The sequence below is a fragment of the Oncorhynchus gorbuscha genome, linkage group LG02, assembly GCF_021184085.1.
Source record: "Oncorhynchus gorbuscha isolate QuinsamMale2020 ecotype Even-year linkage group LG02, OgorEven_v1.0, whole genome shotgun sequence".
In the NCBI taxonomy this organism is placed as follows: domain Eukaryota; kingdom Metazoa; phylum Chordata; class Actinopteri; order Salmoniformes; family Salmonidae; genus Oncorhynchus; species Oncorhynchus gorbuscha.
Genome location: NC_060174.1, coordinates 53181099 through 53202547, shown reverse-complemented (window position 1 = coordinate 53202547; position 21449 = coordinate 53181099). Strand labels below are relative to the sequence as shown.

Below are 21449 nucleotides of genomic sequence, written 5' to 3'. Positions count from 1 at the left end.
CTCTCTCTCTCTTGCACTCTCTCTCTCTTGCCCTCTTGCACTCTCTCTCTTGATGAAAATTACAGGCCTCTATCATCTTTTTAAGTGGCAGAACTTGCACAATTGGTGGCTGACTAAATACTTTTTTGCCCCACTGTATGTTCCTCCCTCACAGACACCTCTCTAACAACTATGTGGTCATAAGTGAAAAAACCTGTTAGAGGATTAAGGGCATGGTCCATGGACTCTTGTAACTGGAAAACCCTATGTCACATACATGTCTAGGCAAACAGATATTCAGAAGGTTTAACATCATTTATCATTCAGCAACTGTTAAATTGAGTACATGGCTATATTCTGTTATACTATGTGTATCCTTTAAATACATTCCTTATCCCAACATAAGGGGCATTCACCCCTATGGCACATGACACAGAAAATTGGGTCAGCATGATGGAAATGTCCAAGTTTCACATCTAGTTTGCACCATTTGCACAAACCTCAAACGTTGCAGGTTCAGGTACGATTAATTTACCTGTCATGGGGATTTGCTACACAGTATACAATTCATAGGCTGGCCCACTTATTCCAGCCATTTATTTGTTGCTTTTCTAAATGTTGGGTCAATGTTTGATTCTGGGGTAGTTTCTTCATTGTGGCTACCCTAGTTGGTAACAGATGTCCAGATTTTCTGTAGCAACCGACTTTCTTGTGTTTCTGCCATTGTCTTAGTTGGTGTGCTAGTGGGAGGTGTTTTTACCATTTATTCTAGGTTTCAGCATCCTCTCCTTCCGTTCCCTTACGGGCTCCTGCATGGTGAATCAGTATCCCCTGCTTCCTCATGGCTCGATGGTCGCTCGCCGACCGCCTCCAGAACTCTGGTACAGTGGTTTAGATGGTACCAGTAGTGCTTCGTTTCACCTGGACGGCTGTTGGTGTTGCTAGGACCACTTCGTAGGGACCCTCTCACCTTGGCTCATTCCACTTCCTCCGGAACACTCTGATGTAGACCTGGTACCCTGGGATCACCGGACGGTGAACCTCTGGCCCTGGTTCAGGTTTTCACCTTTTTTCCATTAGGTTTTCGAACTCCGAGACTTATGGCCTCTGTTCTATGATCACACCATACACAATCTTACTTCCATCTCTTATCACACAACAAAATGACATTCCAGCTGAAGCTGGTGACTTCCTTCCTTTCAGTTGAGCTGCTTTTAGTTTATCCACTTTCTCCTTCTGGTTCCTATGAGAGTGATATAGCATAAGACTTGCAAACAACGAGAAACACAAAACATACCAGTTTTAACAATGTGATAAGCTATGCAAAATGATATATGCATGAAAACCAAAGTCTGAGACCATGACAATTCCCACTCTACCTTCAACTGACTCTATGCCTCCAGGATACTTTTCTGCTGGATTTCACAAAGAAATGAAAGCCCTAAAAAGCCACCTCATGCTTTCGCCCAGTCTTCACCTTTCCGGGAGGTGTTCCCCATCCCCTCCATTGTCACCTGATGGGCAAGTGCCTATCCCTAATCAACGCTACATCCTCTTGGGGTAACTCAGCACTGTATATGCATTCACATCAATGCCCTAAAAATGTTGTTTAGAGTACAATTACCGCAACATCTATCCTCTTTCACATGATGCATTAACCAATAAAACAACCCAAATATGATGTTTAAAGTAGCTCCCAGACCCAACCCATCAACATGTCTACAGTGGAATATAGTCTCTCTCTCTCTCTCTCTCTTTAGCTCCACTTCAAGCTCACCCATTATACAGCTGGACCTCACTTCTAGTGAACTATGCACCCACCGAGGAGAGACATGCCGATCTTCACCGTTGCAGGTGCTATAAGTAGTACTGAGTGTGGACCAGACCAACACTGTCCCAACACTCCCTCCCCCTGCTACAGATACATTTGCACACGTATCATTCCATCTAACCCATAACACACGAGTCACTACTCCCAATGCACTTCTACAGGTATAAACATACTAAAACATTTTCAAATCAATTAGTCAATATACCCTCCTCTGGAACACTGATCACTCTTATGTTCCACGAAACCTAAAAACATAGACTTTAAAAGGAAAGAGAAAATAAGTACATGTTTAATAACTTCACACCACCCTTGATGTGACTAAAACTGGGGAAAGAACCATCCATCCGTTACATTCTATGCCCATGTTATGATGTCCTCCGTGCCTTCTCCTTCATTTTAATCGTTGGGGTGTTATCGCACAATGCAGACTGAGCTTTGTGTGCAATTTAATTGTACCGTAACATCCAGACATCTCTATGTATCGATGCGATTTAACATTAAAAGAGAACAAAAAAAAGTGAATGGTTGACCCAAGTTATCATCCAGTGAGTTCTCGAACAACCTCCCTGTCGGAGGATAGTTAGATAAGGTTTCTAGAGCCTCCCTGGGTCTAATAAATTTGAGCAGTGCCCCCACCCCTCCAGTTTAAGAGAAACTCTCTCTTGCTATAGCCGAATCATAACCACAACATTTTATAAATGATCCAACCCAAATTCAGAATGACAGTCCTTAGTGCTTAATTTGAGTCTAGGACTCAAATTCCAGCTTCTCAACTCAGCACACATCATCCCTGTTAGAATGTACATTTATAAACATAACCTTTTATTGCCGGTAACAACTCTTTTCATTACAGCCCCCCTTTGTCCCTATTTTCCTGTCATGAGTGGCCTGGTAGTGAAAGATCAGTATCTCAATGCATACTTAGTCTAAATCGCTCGCAGTGTGTCGACCAATCCCCCCCTTTCTCCCATCTCTCTCTCTCTCTTTTTCAGATTGCGTTTACAGCTCATCTTCCCAACGGCACATGTAACTCTTACCTGTCCCATTTGATGGCCCTTGATAATGTCTTGATCTCACTATCCAAATAGATGCATCCGTTTCTCCCACGTACACAAGTCTCTCACCTGAGCCGTTCTCTCTCTCCACGCTCACTCCACATGCCCTCTCAGCACTCCTGCCGCCCGCACCCCGGTTTATGGCTCAGACTCCGATAGACGTGTTAAAAGTTACTGTCACATTGCAAGCCTTTGTCACTCTTTCTTCAGACGGTTAGGCAAGGTTTTGAGGTTCACACACACTGTTTGTGGTCAAATTATTCCTAAGACACGATATGACGTCACCTTCCATGATAATCTCAAAAAAGCACAGATCAGAACAACAGCTTAGTTCAATTCATTTCTGTTTCAGGAAATCCAGACAAGCATTGACAACTAGGGGGCACTATTTTCATTTTTGGAAAAAGAACGTTCCCAAAGTAAACAGGCTATTTTGTCAGGACAAGATGCTAGAATATGCATATAATTGACAGCTTAGGATAGAAAACACTCTAAAGTTTCCAAAACTGTAAAAATATTGTCTGTGATTATAACAAAACTGATATTGATGGCGAAAGCCTAAGAAAAATCCAATCAGGAAGGGACTTTTACAGTATTTAGAAAGCTCTGCGTTCCTATGCATCCCTTTTGAGCAGTGAATGGGATATCAACCAGATTCGCTTTTCTATGGATTCCCTAATGTGTCTAGTGTCACAATACATAGTTTCAGGGTTTTATTTTTAAAAATTAGCCTGAACGACAACATTGCGTCAGTGGTCAGCTGGTTGCTCTCAGAGTGATTTGTGCGTAATAGACAAATGCGGCCATTGTTTCTCTCTTTCCTACTAAGAAGCCACCTGTCCCGGTTGATATATTATCGAATAGATGTTTGAAAAACACCTTGAGGATTGATTATAAAAAACCTTTGCCATGTTTCTGTCGATATTATGGAATATTTTTTGGCATTGTCTTGACCGCAGTTTCTGGTGGATTTCTCAACCAAATGTGAAGTACAAACGGAGGTATTTCGGCTATAAAAATAATTTTTATGGGACAAAATTAACATTTGCTGTCTAACTGGGAGTCTCGTGAGTGAAAACATCCGAAGCTCATAAAAGGTAAATGATTTAATTTGATAGCTTTTCTGACTTTCGTGACCAAGTTGCCTACTGTTAGCTGGACATAATGCTGTGCTAGGCTATCGATAAACTTACACAAATGCTTGTCTTGCTTTGGCTGTAAAAGCATAATTTCAAAATCTGAGATGACAGGGTGATTAACAAAAGGCTAAGCTGTGTTTCACTATTTCACGTGTGATTTCATGAAAATGAATATTTTCTAGTAATATTTTTTGCCCGTTGCGTTATGCTAATTAGTGTCAGTTGATGACAATTCTCCTGGATCCGGGAGGGGTAGTTCTAAGAGGATAACAACATAATGTTACTGCTGAAATGATCTCGCCATCACGGTTGACAACTCCATTGTGTCCTCCTCCCAGAGAGCTAAGAACCTTGGCGTGATCCTGGACAACACCCTGTCGTTCTCAACTAACATCAAGGCGGTGGCCCGTTCCTGTAGGTTCATGCTCTACAACATCCGCAGAGTACGACCCTGCCTCACACAGGAAGCGGCGCAGGTCCTAATCCAGGCACTTGACATCTCCCGTCTGGATTACTGCAACTCGCTGTTGGCTGGGCTCCCTGCCTGTGCCATTAAACCCCTACAACTCATCCAGAACGCCGCAGCCCGTCTGGTGTTCAACCTTCCCAAGTTATCTCACGTCACCCCGCTCCTCCGCTCTCTCCACTGGCTTCCAGTTGAAGCTCGCATCCGCTACAAGACCATGGTGCTTGCCTACGGAGCTGTGAGGGGAACGGCACCTCAGTACCTCCAGGCTCTGATCAGGCCCTACATCCAAACAAGGGCACTGCGTTCATCCACCTCTGGCCTGCTCGCCTCCCTACCACTGAGGAAGTACAGTTCCCGCTCAGCCCAGTCAAAACTGTTCACTGCTCTGGCCCCCCAATGGTGGAACAAACTCCCTCACGACGCCAGGACAGCGGAGTCAATCACCACCTTCCGGAGACACCTGAAACCCCACCTCTTTAAGGAATACCTAGGATAGGATAAGTAATCCTTCTCACCCCCCCCTTTAAGATTTAGATGCACTATTGTAAAGTGACTGTTCTACTGGATGTCATAAGGTGAATGCACCAATTTGTAAGTCGCTCTGGATAAGAGCGTCTGCTAAACGACTTAAATGAAATGAAATGAAATCATTTTCAAAATTAGTTCATACACCCTTATTTTACTGGCGAGGAGAGTTACCAGATCAGGAAGTTAGCATGTTAACCCCTCTTGGAATCCTACACTCCATAAATCCCCATCTGGTGAAATTTGAATCGAAATAAAAACAAAAAATGAAATCAGGAATACATATGTCACAATCTATTTGGAGTAACTGTCATCCCTTATTAACATATTTTTGTATATTCTTTATGCAGACTGAACAAGTACATTTGTATGTTTACCCAAGGACTAGGACCCCAGGGATCTGGAATTTTCCATTTGAACACATCATTCCCAACGTGATTTTAAAACATGTTAAATTAAAAAATTTGAATAACCAATCAACTTATCTCATGAAGCAATGGTTAAATAGAGTAGAAACGGGTGTTTCTCATTCATTTTATAATTAAATCCCACCTGTTTCTATCATTTCTAGTGAGATTGATCAGGCCTCACCAGAAAGTCAGGATACCTGGCATTCGACACCATTAAATATTTCCTCTCCCTTTTCTTTGCCTGTCCTTCAGAAACCATTTCAAAACCTTCCAAACATGTCCATCCTTCTGCATACCCAAACAGAATTGAATAAAACACAATAAATCCAAAATAAATCCCACAGTATCAACATCAATAATGGATATTCATAACCGGTAAATTGTGTGTGCGTGCTGGTGAACCGTAGGTCAAAAACACACATAAACAGGCCTCGCTTATCTGGAACTCCATTTATGGCCTAATCCAGATACTTTTATCCTTAAAACAGTCAAATATCACTAATTGCTCTCCCCAATACCACAGTCTCTGGGGACATTTCAATGAGAGGTAATGAAACCCCCTCTTCTGGAAAAGAAAGTGTACATCTCATTAGCATTCACTATTCTATATTTTAATCAATAAGCCAAAAGTATTACTTATAAACCAAACATGATAATTGTAAATCCACTGTCCTTACTCCAATAATTCAATGTTTGTTTCAATCCCCCAACATTTATGCATCGTTTATTTAGCATGTACTATTCTCCATAACCACCACACCACAATGTTCATGAACTACCTGCAAAAATATAAAAGTTAATTTTACATTTAGTAACCTCTTTGCTAATTCCTCATTACCCCTCCACCCTTTCTTACATTGGAGAAATCTATTTCAGAATAAAACCACATAAAATGTTTCAGGAGATCAACAAACAAAACAATGATTTCTAAGTTTGCAAGGATAATTGATATAGATAATTGAGATGTGTTACCTTCAGAATCCATTCCCCTGACATTTCACCGAGATTCTTCATTCCAAAATACTTTTTCCTGTGGCAAGTTTAGACAATTTCTCATCATAAGGAATCTGCGATATTTGATCCCTACTAAAATTTGGGTAAGACGTGATCTCATATGTCTTCCTTCACATAGAAACTGTAATCTCTGAACCACTATCGATTGAACCGAGGCTATACACCAATATGTGCCATTTCCTCTCCTGCTCCTTTCAAAAGGATTTGTTGTTGCTCTTTTGAAAAAGATGCAAACGCTTGTATAGCGTCATTTCCTTCTAATGCAGCAGGTTCCATTCCCACTCTACACTCCCTTTTCCAGTGACCAATAGCCCAACACAGGACTCCGTCTCCCTACACTTAGATGTTTTTCTGCTATGTTTCTTTGGTTTACCTTAGCCATTGAAACTATAGGTAGTGACTTTCCCTGTGGCCCTATTAACCCCTCGCATGTCTGCGAAGTCAGCAGAGTTATATATTCCACTCTCAAAACATCTTGCTCTATTTCATCCACTACCCCCCTAATTACTGTTTTGAACACATGGTTCAAACCTGCCATCAAAGTAGAAGTGCAAATTCTATCAAGGCACTCCCGTACACAGTCTTTTTGTAACTAAATGCCTTTATTAATTCCCCATATCGAGACGAATTGGTAGCATGCTCGTGCGCCTCTTTCAGAGACTCCATGGCTTTATTAATATCCTCTAGATTGATTAATATCCTCTAGCTCCATATTACAGGGAGAAATGGGGCAGTTTGTTGACATTTCAATAGTTATTATTCCCAAACCTATCCCTTCTATAATACACACCTCCTGTTGTGACGAGCAATCCCATATCCGGGATCTTAAGTATAGCCTCAAGCTCATTAGCATAACGCAACGTTAACAATTCATGAAAATCGCAAATGAAATTAAATAAATATATTGGCTCTCAAGCTTAGCCTTTTGTTAACAACATTGTCATCTCAGATTTTCTAAATACGCTTTTCAACCATAGCAAAACAAGCATTTGTGTAAGAGTATTGATAGCTAGCATAGCATTAAGCCTAGCATTCAGCAGGCAACATTTTCACAAAAACAAGAAAAGCATTCAAATAAAATCATTTACCTGTGAAGAACTTCAGATGTTTTCAATGAGGAGACTCTCGGTTAGATAGCAAATGTTCAGTTTTTCCAAAAATATTATTTGTGTAGGAGAAATCGCTCCGTTTTGTTCATCACGTTTGGCTGAGAAAAAAACGAAAATTCAGTCATTAAAACGCAAACTTTTTTCCAAATTAACTCCATAATATCGACAGAAACATGGCAAACGTTGTTTAGAATGAATCCTCAAGGTGTTTTTCATATATCTATTCGATGATAAGTCACTCATGGCAGTTTAGTTTCTCCTCTCTTCAAAATGGAAACATGCACGCACCTGGAGATTACGCAATATTTTTGATGGAGGACACCGAGCGGACACCTGGTAAATGGAGTCTCTTATGGTCAATCTTCCAATGATATGCCTACAAATACGTCACAATGCTGCAGACACCTTCGGGAAACGACAGAAAGTGTAGGCCCATTCCTTGCGCATTCACAGCCATATAAGGAGACATTGGAACAAAGCGCCTCCAAAATCTGGGACATTTCCTGTTTGAAATTTCATCTTGGTTTCGCCTGTAGCATCAGTTCTGTGGCACTCACAGATATCTTTGCAGATTTGGAAACGTCAGAATGTTTTCTTTCCAAAGCCGTCAATTATATGCATAGTCAAGCATCTTTTCGTGACAAAATATCTTGTTTAAAACGGGAACGTTTTTCATCCAAAAATTTTAATAGCGCCCCCTAATCTTGGATTTAGGGGGCGCTATTTTAAGTTTGGGATGAAAAACGTTCCCGTTTTAATTAAACAAGATATTTTGTCACGAAAAGATGCTCGCCTATGCATATAATTGACTTGAGCTTTGGAAAGAAGACACGGACGTTTCCAAAACTGCAAAGATATTGTCTGTGAGTGCCACAGAACTGATGTTACAGGCGAAACCCAGATAAAAATCCAACCAGGAAGTGCAGCATTTTTTGAAACCGCCTCATGCCAATGACTCCTTATATGGCTGTGAATGAGCTACGAATGAGCTTACGTTTGGCTGTAAGGGACCATATATGGCATGTGGTCACATGGTGTCTCCCGCAGAAAACCTTGCGTAAAATACTGAGGTAGCCATTTTTCCAATCGCTTCTTATGAGAAACCAACTGCCTCTAGGTATTTTTTGGTTGATTTCTCAGCCAAGCATGGTGAAGAAACGGGAGCTTTTTCGCCTACAAAAATAATCTTTTTGGAAAAAAGGAACATTTGCTATCTAACTGGGAGTCTCCTGAGTGAAAGCATCCAAAGTTCTTCAACGCTAAATGATTTAATTTGGTTGCTTTTCTTATTTTCGTGAAAATGTTGCCTGCTGCCAGCAGAGCCTAGCATAGCATTATGCCATGCTAAACTTACACAAATGCTTGTCTAGCGTTGGCTGTAACGCATATTTTGAAAATCTGAGATGACAGTGTTGTTAACAAAAGGCTAAGCTTGTGTTTGAATATATTTATTTCATTTCATTTGAGATTTTCATGAATAGGAAAAGTTGCGTTATGCTAATGCACTTGAGGCTATGATTACGCTCCCAGATACGGGTTTGCTCATCGCAAGAGGTTAACTATTCTCCAAGGTAGCGCTACCCACTTCCCCAGATAATAATTAATTGGTCACGGCACTTGTATTAGATCCTACACTATAGCGTCTGAAAATGTATCACTGGAGAATACGGATGACTTAATGTCTTATTCCAGTATTGCGCCTCAAATATCACTATTATTGATAACCCATATTACCAAAATTATTCACACTTGTCTTCCTATTTCCACATAATCTTTCATTTATCTTCCTTATCTGTTCTAATGCTACTGATATTTTTTTTCCGGGTTTATTTGTCTGTTTATTCCTTTAGCTTCCTGTGATATTCGTATTTATTCTTTGCTCCCTAGTTTCGTTTTATTATGATTTTCACCAGTCTCTTTCTCTTGTTCTTAGATTTCTCCCTACTGGTCCAGGGCTAAATCTTGCTAACAGTCTGTTAAGCCCTGGATGTCTTGACCACGCCCTATTCTCTCCTATGGATATACACATTATTTTTCATTCTCTGATTATTGTACTCAGTCTATTGGTTATTACCCCTGTCTCTAGGTTTTTATAATTGTTCTCTCTTTCCAAGTATATAGTTACTTCAAATGTTATTACTTCTACGTTTCTCTGTACTGTATATTTTTCTACCTTGCAGCACATTATGCAATTTCTAATGGCTTTACGGGCAATCGCTGATGTCGTCTTGACATTTATTGCTATTTTATAATGTTAATGTATTTTTTATTTATCCTGACTGTTACAACTTCTAGTATTAAATTACTTCAATGGTTATTCATGTACCATTCACACTCCCCACACTTAAGCAATGGTCCGGGAGAAGTGCGCAACCCCTTCCCCACCAACAGCAGAGAACTTTCACACTCACTTGTACACAACTCTTATGGTTTCCTAAGCGACCTGCAAATGCAGTCCTTCGCTGATTCACTTCCTCAACACAGCCAAGTGTTAACCACAAGATTTTTGCCTATCTGAGCAGTCCTTATTGATTCACTTCCTTGCCACATTAGTCGGCAACCATAGGTATTTTTGCCTGTCTGAGCAGTCCCTTATTGATTAAAAATAGGCAGTAACCACAGGTCTTGTTGTCTAATTCTATTCGACCATGCAGAATGACAGTTTCCACTCCAAACTGGATCGAACAGAACAGTCAACAGAGCAGACTGAACGAGATTGATCAACCACCCCTGATGAATGACTGAGTGAGCTGGATGAATTGATTGACCCACCAGACTTGGACTGATTGAATTAGATGAATGGGTTGCGTTTGTGCAAACTCAAACAGGCCTAAACAACAACCATCCTAAAACAGATGAAACACACAACTCCCAATCCGCAGTGGCCACACTAATATTTATATTCTACTTTCACTGCTGCAAACCTTAAAGCTTATTCTTTTCCTTTTCTTCCTTTTTTGAAATTATTTTGCACGCATTTATTGAATTCAAATGCTCCTAATATCCTTTAGTTTGTTAAATTTGGAGAGACCTACTTGGTGTTTCCATCGCTGAGGCAGGATCCGAAACGAACCACACAAACTTGAACTATAAGTAAGACTTGGCTTACCTCTCTTTTAGCTGTTTGTGCTATTCATCCAGGAAGACCCGTCTGCAGTCAGAGTTTCCAACCATTTACTGGTCCCTCGTAGCCACTCCTGGCAAGCTCACCATTTATGTCGTGGAAATATTCACTCAATCATGTTTCTCAGATACCGGAACTTGTGAAATTGTCAAATACACTTTACTACAAAGTAACAAGGCGAGCTGGCCCATGGACCAACTGACTTCCCAGCCTCGGTACACCTTTTATACCGTTTTCATCCTTACGTCACACACATAGTAACTCCTCTTTATGTTAATGATTCAGGACTAGGTAATGGCTTCTCTTAGCCTAATGACCTAGACACACATATAGAGTGCACTTATTCTTTTTACTACTCTAAGATGTATGTATATGTACTGGAAAATTCCCAATATGGTTGGATGTACGGTTGTAATGTGGTGCTGGAGGGTGTACTGTACTGGGATGTTGTGTACTGTCAAATATGATTGTGTGGAGGTTGTGGTGGCATGCGATGCGTTTTTAGGCTGTGGGGGTTAGTGAAATTAGGATGGCTCATTAAAGTAAGACAAAAAGTCAAGTCTCTCTCTTTCTCTCCTCTCCAGTCACAACACTAAAACCACGTCATGGCTGGATCCTCGGCTGGCAAAGAAGGCCAAACCACCCGAGGAGTGCAAAGAGGATGGTGAGTGTTTTTATGTACAAATGCACATGTATGCATAAGGTTTCTCTCTTCTCTTCCTCTCTCTCCAGTAAAGGACCTGTGTGTGATGGGAATTATAATTGCTCTGTGGAGTGTTAGCACAAACCCTGCTCTCTGTATCCCCCATCCCCTATCTCTCTTGCTTGCTCTTTTTCTCACTTGATCTGTTTCTGCTCATGTCCTTCTTTGTCCCTTTTTTAAAATTCTCACTCACAACCCACCTTTGGAGTAATACGTGGGCAATTATCTTCATACCTGAAATAAAACTGCATAGTCAATAATCATATTTCATAGGAGGGAATTGCTGCCATATTGCCTCCACCTATCCACTCAGTACATGTCCTTCTACAGCAGAAAGGTCAAGGGAAATGAAGGACAAGGGCAATAAAGACAGGGAGGGCCCTGTGTTTTGTGCGATCATGTGACATAACAATATTTTATTCTGTATTTTAAGCTGTAGCCCTTTATACTCACAACCAGTACATGGGTTAAAAATGGCAGATTTGCATTAAAACCCGAGATGGTAGCATGAGAATAGATTCTTCTGAAATTAACTCAAGTCTTTAAATGTTTTTTTTTTATCACAAACTGTTATCAACCTGAAAACAGAAGTTCAAAGAAAGATATTTCCTAAATAAGGTACATTTACCAATTATAAGTGAACTGGAGAAAATGTATATGGATAGAAACATTTAAATGTAAATGTAAAAGTGAGCTGGTGGAGGCCATTACGTTTACAAAATGGTAAATCACCTGGTAATGACGGATTACCAGTGGAATTCTACATACACTTTCATCCCAAATTACTCAAGCCTATGTTACTTATGCTCACAGCAGCTCTAGAGAAAATGTAACTTATCCAATCACCATGTTTGGCTACAATCACCCTGCTTAAAAAAAAAGATAAGTATCCATTATCATGCGGTTCCTTCCAACCAATGTCACTTTTTATTGTGAATTATATATCCTTTTTAAGGTATTGGCTTTTTGCATGGAAATACACTGAACCAAAATATAAATGCAACATGTAAAGTGTTGATCCCATGTTTCATGAGCTGTAATAAAAGATCCCACACATTTTCCATACGCACAAAAGCTTATTTCTCCCAAATTTTGTATACAAATTAGTTTTCATCCCTGTTAATGAGCACTTTTTTAATGAGCCAAGATGATCCATACACTTGACAAGTGTGCCATATCAATAAGCTGATTAAAAAGTATGATCCGTACACAGGTGCACCTTGTGCTGGGGACAGTAAAAGGCCACTCTAAAATGGTCACACAACACAATGCCACCCAATTCTGGAAGTCTCTCATGAGGAGGAGATCAAGTGGGACTGCCACGCATCCGTCATCACTACTTTGCACATGAGGACTTCCAGTAGGGCAGCCCTGCATCAAGAGGAATGGATCTCTCCAACACTGAAGTGTTTGAGAGTGATTTAAATTAGTGAATGCAGGACTTGATTTATGTGCTCAAGACACTTTGCAGAGAGACGCATGCGTCTGTGCCGGTGGACAGCTGAGTGGAGTGAGTTCATCCAACGCCGGAAGTCACTCACGAGGAGGAGGCCAAGCGGGACTACAACAAAAATAATGGAGGCCATCAGCCCAAGAAGCCTCAGACACATCCAGCAGGTGACGGATGTTGCTGGGTGAAACTCTCTCTATGGTAAGGGCGACTTGAGAAGTTGCAGAATCCAGCGATAATCCCAAATAGATTTTCTACTGGGTCAGTAGGAGCAAACTTTTGGCACGATATATCCTTAAGCCTAGAGTGAGCAGGTGCGACAACAGCTGCGCTATTTTCTCTCTAGGAGGTAAACCTCATATCTCCTGTGTGCAGGATAGAGAGAAACAACAGATGTTCCCTGCTCCCTCCATAACAAGATGTCTCTCGCCAGACAGTGAATTTGCCGGGAATGCACTCTTCCTTGGCAGTAGTACAGGTAGAGAGACGGGTTTAAGCAGAGTGAGGTCACCCAATGCTGGAAGTCTCTCATGAGGAGGAGGCCAAGAGGGACTACCACAATCATGGAGGCCATGAGCCCAAGACGCCTCAGACAAACATCCAGTAAGTCACACTGAGAGTCAGTGGAGAAAGCCGTCATTCTCTCCACGGTGAGGGCTACTCGACAGGTTACAAAGACTAGAGACAATCCATAGATTTGCTGATGGGTTGGTAAGAGCAAGCTTATGGCACAATTTATTCTGAAGACTAGAGCGAGCAGATGCAACAATGGCTGGACTGTGTGTTCTGCTGACTGAGCCTGAGTGTCTGCGCAGATCAATCGTAGTCGATTTACGTCAGGACTCCTAAGCCTCTTTCCCATAGCCTCTCCCCCGTAGGCAGGGCTAGGGAGGATTTAGCACACTTTGTGTATGTCCATGGGGCTAGGAACAGACCGAATGGAGGCGAACCTCATATCTCCTGTGTGCAGGATAAACTGATGTGGAAATAAGCATTCCATTTGGGGTCCAAGAAGTGGCTGAAGAAGACCTCGTGAGCTTCCTCCCTCGGCACCACACGTGTGGCTCCCTTCTCCAACAGAGACTGTATCTTGTGTCTGAGGGCTCAGACCACATTCCACTGTGCAGTGGACTGCACTATTCCCAGGTAGTCTCTACCCCTGACCTACGGTGCATTTTACCGAGACTGCACATGTATGCCATTTCTCCCTGTGAAGAGCAAGGGAAACTCACCTGCTTCCTGAGGAGAAAAGGGGAATAATTTTGCACGCCCAATTTTTCAGTTTTTGATTTGTTAAAAAAGTTTGAAATATCCAATAAATGTCGTTCCACTTCATGATTGTGTCCCACTTGTTGTTGATTCTTCACAAAAAAATACAGTTTCATATCTTTATGTTTGAAGCCTGAAATGTGGCAAAAGGTCGCAAAGTTCAAGGGGGCCGAATACTTTCGCAAGGCACTGTACATAAGTATTCAGACCCTTTACTCAGTACTTTGCTGAAGAAGCTTTTGCACCGATTACAGCCTTGAGTCTTCTTGGGTATGACACGACAAGCTTGGCACACCTGTATTTGGAGAGTTTCTCCCATTCTTTTCTGCAGATCCTCTCAAGCACTGTCAGGTTGGATGGGGAGTGTTGCTGGAAAGGTATTTTCAGGTGTCTCTCTGTTCGATCAGATTCAAGTCCGGGCTCTGGCTGGGCCACTCAAGGATATTCAGAGACTTGTCCCGACCACGCCTGCATTGTCTTGGCTGTGTGCTTAAGGCCGTCTTGGCTGTGTGCTTAAGGCTCCCTGACCAAGACCCTTCTCCCCCTTCTCCCAGTTTGCCTGGGGGCAGCTCTAGGAATAGTCTTTGTGGTTCCAAACTTCTTCCATTGAAGAATGATGGAGGCCACTATGTTCTTGGACCTTCAATGCTGAAGAAATGTTTTGGTACACTTCCCCAGATCTGTGCCTCGACACAATCCTGTCTCGGAGCTCTACGGACAATTCCTTCGACCTCATGACTTGGTTTTTGCTCTGACATGCACTGTCAACTGTGGGACCTTGGAAAGACAGGCGTGTGCCTTTCCAAATTATGTCCAAATTATGTCCAATTAATTGAATTTACCACAGGTGGACTCCAATCAAGTTGTAGAAACATCTCAAGGATGATGAATTGAAGCAGGATGCACCTGAGCTCAAGTTGAAGTCTAATCGCATAGGGTCTGATTGCTTACAAGGTATTTCTGTTTTATTTTTATTTTGTTAATTTGACAAAAATGCTACCTGTTTTCGCATAGTCATTATTGGGGTACTGTGTGTAGATTGCTGAGGATTTTACGCAACAGAATATGAAAAAGTCCAGGGGTCTGAATACTTTCCAAAGGCACTCTATAGTATTTTTTTAAAATTTTACCTTTATTTAACTAGGCAAGTCAATTAAAAACAAATTCTTATTTTCAATGACGGGTTAACTGCCTGTTCAGGGGTAGAATGACAGATTTTTACCTTGTCAGCTCGGCGATTTGAACTTGCAACCTTCGGGTTACTAGTCCAACGCTCGAACCACTAGGCTACCCTGCGCCCCGTATATGTGTATATTCCTAGGTATTACTGCACTGTTGAAGCTAGAAATACAAGCATTTTGTTGCACCTGAGATAACATTTGCAAATCTGTGTTTCGGAGCCAATATGCTGTTTTGACTTGAAAAGAAAGGAAAGAGAATAGGACATTGTAAAAGAAGGGGAGTGTTTATTAAAGACTTAGAAAATGAAGGAAATAGGACATAGGGAAGGAAGGGAATAGGACCTCTTGGAAAAGGTTTAGAAAATCCTCTGTAGTATTGGTACAAAGCCCCAATGTTGTTGTTTGCTGCCAGTCTGACTGAAGGATTTCCTTGAGCGTCAGTTTCAAAAACGTAGGCAGAACAACATGCATGTTTACTTTCATCTGCTTTTCCTCACCCCATCTCTGTTCTCTCATCCTTTTTCTCTTCCTTTCCCCCCCCTCTTTTTCATTGTCTTTGTTTTTACGTCTCCCTTTGTCAGTCGCTCGCTCTCCTGCTGTGTTTTGAGTGAGATGTGATGGGTGACAGTGTTTGTGCATGAGATGTATTTGTGCATAGACTTTAGTTGGTGTATGAACCATTCACAGTAAATGCTTTAGCTGACTCATAGTTCAAAGGCTTGTCACCACAGAACTAGCACACAGTCTTTGAGAGAATGGCGCCGGAGGGGATGGCTGCTGTTCTATTTTGTTAGTTTTTTTGTGATTCTTGTAACATTTTTTATTTGGTTATTTTGTACATAATGATGCTGCTACCGTCTCCTATGACCGAAAATAACTTCTGAACATCAGAACAGCGATTACTCACCTCGAACTGGACAAAGATTCATTCTTTAACCCGTCCGATGTGAAGGATATACTGCTTTCTCGGGAACGGGCCCAAATCCCCGTAATTTATGTGAAGAAAAGACAGAGAAAAGGGGGCGGAGGTTAGGCTTCCTTCTGAGAATTTGTAGGCGAGTGGGTAAATCTCGACTACCGTCTGTTCTATTGGCCAACTTGCAATCATTGGAAAAACAAAATGGATGACATGCGATCAAGACTATCCCACCGACAGGATATTAAGCTTTTGCGACTAGCAATCCCATATCCGGGAGCGTAATCATAGCCTCAAACGCATTAGCATAACGCAGCGGACATAAATACCACTAGAAACTTTTCCTATTCATGAAAATTGCAAATGAAATAAATAAAATATATCCAAACACAAGCTTAGCCTTTTGTTAACAACACTGTCATCTTAGATTTTCAAAATATGCGTTACAGCCAACGCTAGACAAGCATTTGTGTAAGTTTATCATGGCATAATGCTATGCTAGGCTCTGCTGGCAGCAGGCAACATTTTCACGAAATGTTTCTTCATCATGCTTGGCTGAGAAATTGACCGGAAAATGCTACTACTACAAGGTCAAACGTTTATTAATTATATATGATTAATTAGCTACATAATATCAACAGAAACAAGGCAAACGTTGTTTAGGATCCATCCACAAGGTGTTTTTAACAAATATATTCAATAATATATCCGTCGAGGCAATTGGTTTCTCATAAGAAGCGATTGGAAAAATGGCTACCTCAGTATTTACGCAAGATTTTCTGCGGGAGACACCATGTGACCACATGCTATATATGGTCCCTTACGGCCATTCTTCAATGGAAATGCCTAAAAAGACGTCACAATGCTGTAGACACGTTGGGGAATACGTGGAAAACGTAAGCTCATTCGTAGCTCATTCACAGCCATATAAGGAGTCATTGGCATGAGGCGGTTTCAAAAAATGCGGCACTTCCTGGTTGGATTTTTATCAAGGTTTCGCCTGTAACATCAGTTCTTTGGCGCTCACAGACAATATCTTTGCAGTTTTGGAAACTTTGAAAAGCTGTCAATTATATGAATAGTCGAGCATCTTTTCGTGACAAAATATCTTGTTCAGAACGGGAACGTTTTTCATCCCAAAATTTTAATAGCGCCACCTAGTCGCAAGAAGTTAAATGCTGTAATATCTTATGTTTCACCGAGTCGTGGCTGAACAAGGACACGGATAATATAGAGCTGGCGGAATTTTCCATGCATCAGCAGACCAGAGAAGCTACGTCTGGCAAGACGAGGGGCGGGGGAATGTGTATATTTGTCAATAACAGGTATTGCTCCCTATGATGGCTCCGGAGGGGAATTCTACCATCTTATCGGCTCATGCTCACCAACCATGCTATTGTTTTTTTTGTGTTGTTCGTAACTTATTTTGTACATAATGTTGCTGCTACCGTCTATTATTACCAAATAGAGCTTCTGGACATCAGAACTGCGATTGCTCATCTCAAACTGGACAAATAGTTATTCTACAATGAGTCAGATGGGAGGTATATAGTACAGACACCCGACCAGGCCCAGATCCTCGTTATTCGCTGGAGAAGGAAATGGAGATCCCTCAGAAAGAGATCAGGGTGCCTTGTGAGTGTCAGGTGACGAGTGGCTAATCTGCCCTTGCCCTCTGTCCTGCTGGCTAACTTGCAATCGCTATATGGGACAAACTGAAAGCACATTTATCCTACCAATGGGACATTAAAAACTGTAATATCTTATGTTTCACAGAGTCACGGCTGAAAGACGACATTAATAACATACAGCATGCGCTCTATCGGCAGGACAGAACAGCAGCCTCTGGTAAGACACGGGGCGGGGGCCTATGCATTTATGTAAACACCAGCTGGTGCACGATATCTAAGGAAGTCTCAAGGTTTTGCTCACCTGTGGTAGAGTATCTCATGATAAGCTGTAGACCACACTATCTACCTAGAGAGTTTTCATCTGTATTTTTCGTAGATGTCTACATACTTCTAAAGGCTGTTGCTGGCACTAAAACCACAATCAATGAGTTGTATACTGCCTTAAGCAAACAGGAAAGCGCTCATCCAGCGCACCTTTACTCCACACACAGAGATGCATACAAAGCTCTCCCTTGCCCACCATTTGGAAAGTCTGTCCATAATTCTATTCTCCTGATTCCTGCTTACAAGCAAACATTTAAGCAGGAAGCACCAGTGGTCAGATGAAGCAGATGCTAAACTACAGGACTGTTTTGCTAGCACAGACTGGAATATGTTCTGGGATTCATTCAATGGCATTGAGGACTATACCACCTCAGTCACTGGCTTCATCAATAAGTGCATCGAGGACGTCGTCCCCACAGTAACCATATGTACATTACCCAACCAGAATCCATGGATTACAGGCAACATCCGCATCAAGCTAAAGGCTAGAGCTGCCGTTTCCAAAGAGTGGGACACTAACCCAGACGCTTATAAGAAATGCTGCTACACCCTCAGATGAGCCATTAAGATTGAATCCTACTACACCGGCTTGTCGGATGTGGTAGGGCTTGAAAACTATTACGGACTACAAAGGGAAACCCAGCCACAAGCTGCTCAGTGATGCAAGCCTACCAGACAAGCTAAATGCCTCTTTTGCTCGCTTCGAGGCAAGCAACACTGAAGCATGCATGAGAGCACCAGCTGTTCCAGAAGACTGTGTGATAACACTCTTGGTAGCCGATGTGAGAAAGACCTTTAAACAGGTCAACATTCACAAAGCCGCAGAGCCAGACGGATTACCAGGACATGTACTCAAAGCATGCGCAGACCAACTGGCAAGTGTATTCACTGACATTTTAAAACTCCCCTGACAGTCTGTAATACCTACCCTTCCGTTTAAAAGTTTGGTCTCACTTAGAAATGTCCTTGTTTTTTTAAAAGAAAAGCTGATTTTGATGTCCATTACGATAACACCAAATTGATCAGTGTAGACATTGTCAGTGTAGACATTACAGTGTAGACATTGTCAATGTTGTAAATTACTATTGACTAGTTGAGTATCTGGAGCATCAACATTTGTGGGTTCGATTACAGGCTCAAAATGTCCTGAAACAAAGCACTTTATTCTGAAACTCATCAGTCTATTCTTGTTCTGAGAAATGAAGGCTATTCCATGTGAGAAATTGTCAAGAAACTGAAGATCTCGTACAACCCTGTGTACAACTCCCTTCACAGAACAGTGCAGGTAACTGCACCTCAGATTGCAGACAAAATAATGTAAAGAATTTTATCCTCTGCAGCAGAGGTAACTCTGGGTCTTCCTTTGCTGTGGCCATCATAGATCTTGGGGGTTCTTGCGACTGGACTTAAGAAATTGTCAACATTCTTGACATTTTCCGAATTGACTGGCCATGTCTTAAAGTAATGTTGGACAGTTATTTCTCATTGCTTATTTGAGCTGTTCTTGTCATAATAAGGATTTGGTCTTTTACCAAATAGGGCTATCTTCTGTATACCCCACCTACCTTGTCACAAAACGACTGATTGGCTCAAATGCATTATTAAGAAGGAAAGAAATTCCACAAATTAACTTTGAACAAGGCACACCTGTTAATTGAAATGCATTCCATGTGACTACCTCCTGAAGCTGGTTGAGAGAATGCCAAGAGTGTGCAAAGCTGACATCAAGGTAAAGGGTGGCTACCTTGAAGAATCTCAAATGTCTTCACTAATATTCTACAATGTAGAAAATAGTAAAAATAAAGAAAAACCCTTGAATGAGTAGGTATGCCAACTTTTTAATTGGTACTGTAGATTGACACACCGGTGCATCAATTGACTCTAGTGAATGGCTGTGATAGGAGAAAACAGAGAATCGATCAACAACATTGCAGTACTCACATTTACATTTAAGTCATTTAGCAGACGCTCTTATCCAGAGCGATAATAACCTGACAAAGTGAAAAGAAGGAACCCTGTAAAGAATAAAAATATTCCCAAACATGCATCCTGTTTGCAACAAGGCACCAGAGTAATACTGCAAAAAAATTGGCAAAGCAATTCACTTTTTGCCCTTAATACAGTGTTATGTTTGGGGCAAATCCAATACAAAATGTTACCTTGTACCCCTCTCCATATTGTCAAACATCATGTTATGGATATGGTTGTAATCGTTAAGAATTGGAGTTACTTTTGCTTCCCTACAATCCTGGGGGCACACACTTTCTGTGGCAATATCGTCTGCTATTTTCCTCAGTCATTTTCCATCCAAGTTGTCAGACCCAGCGGCTTGTCATTGTTGATAGACAAGAATAATTTTTTCACCTCTTCCACATTCACTTTACGGGGAAAAAATGCTTGTCTTTCATAATTTAGTTAGATATACTTGAATGTAATAGTGTTAGCGTCTCGCCAATGAAAACATCATTAAAGTGTTTGGCAATATCAGTTGGTTTTGTGATGAATGAACCTTCTGATTCAATGAATGATGCAGCGGAGTTTGCCTTTTTCCCCAAAATTGTATTTAAGGTGCTCCAAAGCGTTATACTATAATTGTTTTAATGTAATTTATCTATGTTTTATAGTGTAGTTTAGTCACATGATTTCTCAATTTGCAATACGTTAACAAATCAATTGCGCTGCCATTCCTTTTTATCTCATCCCTCTCAACCATACAATTGATCAATTCCTCTTCAATCCACTGGGATTTAAGTTTTTACAGTAATTTTCGTAATGGGTGCATGTTTATTAGTAACTGGAATAAGCAATTTCATAAATGTGTCAAGTATAGCGTCTGTTTGCTCTTCATTACACACCATTGACCAACAAATATTCTTTCCATCAACATTGGAATCATTACACCATTTATTGTATGTCCTCTTATACACTATATTTGGCCCATCCTTCGGGATTTTTTTTTACATTAAAAAAATCATTTTTTGTTTTAGATATGACGACTATATTATGATCATCACACCTTGATGGATCTGGATACTGCTTTCAAGCAAATTTCTGTCGCATTAGTAAAGATGCGATCAATACATGTTGATGATTTCATTCCTGTGCTGTTTGTAACTACCCTGGTAAATTGACTGATAAATTGACTGAACCAGGTTGCAGGACCTGGTTACAGTTTGAAGCTTTTTCTTGAGTGGGTAGCTTGATGAAAGCCAGTCAATATTTAAATCACCCAGCAAATATACCTCTCTGTTGGTATCACATATATTATCAAGCATTTTGGTGGTCTATAGCAGCTTCCCAACAGAATGGGCTTTAGGTGA

General features: G+C 41.1%; 1 protein-coding gene across 11 annotated transcripts in view; it reads left to right on the top strand.

Moving 5' to 3' along the window:
• LOC124004185 (membrane-associated guanylate kinase, WW and PDZ domain-containing protein 2-like) overlaps positions 1-21449 on the top strand; it is a 252761-nt gene that overhangs the window by 156246 nt on the left and 75066 nt on the right. For 8 of the 11 annotated variants that reach the window (XM_046312961.1, XM_046312959.1, XM_046312956.1 and 5 more), the window contains 2 exons: positions 11240-11319; positions 17951-18022. In XM_046312961.1, coding sequence (XP_046168917.1) covers positions 11240-11319; positions 17951-18022 — 152 coding nt within the window. The remainder of the gene's footprint in view (positions 1-11239; positions 11320-17950; positions 18023-21449) is intronic. The other 3 variants (XM_046313016.1, XM_046312969.1, XM_046313024.1) reach the window with 1 other exon arrangement.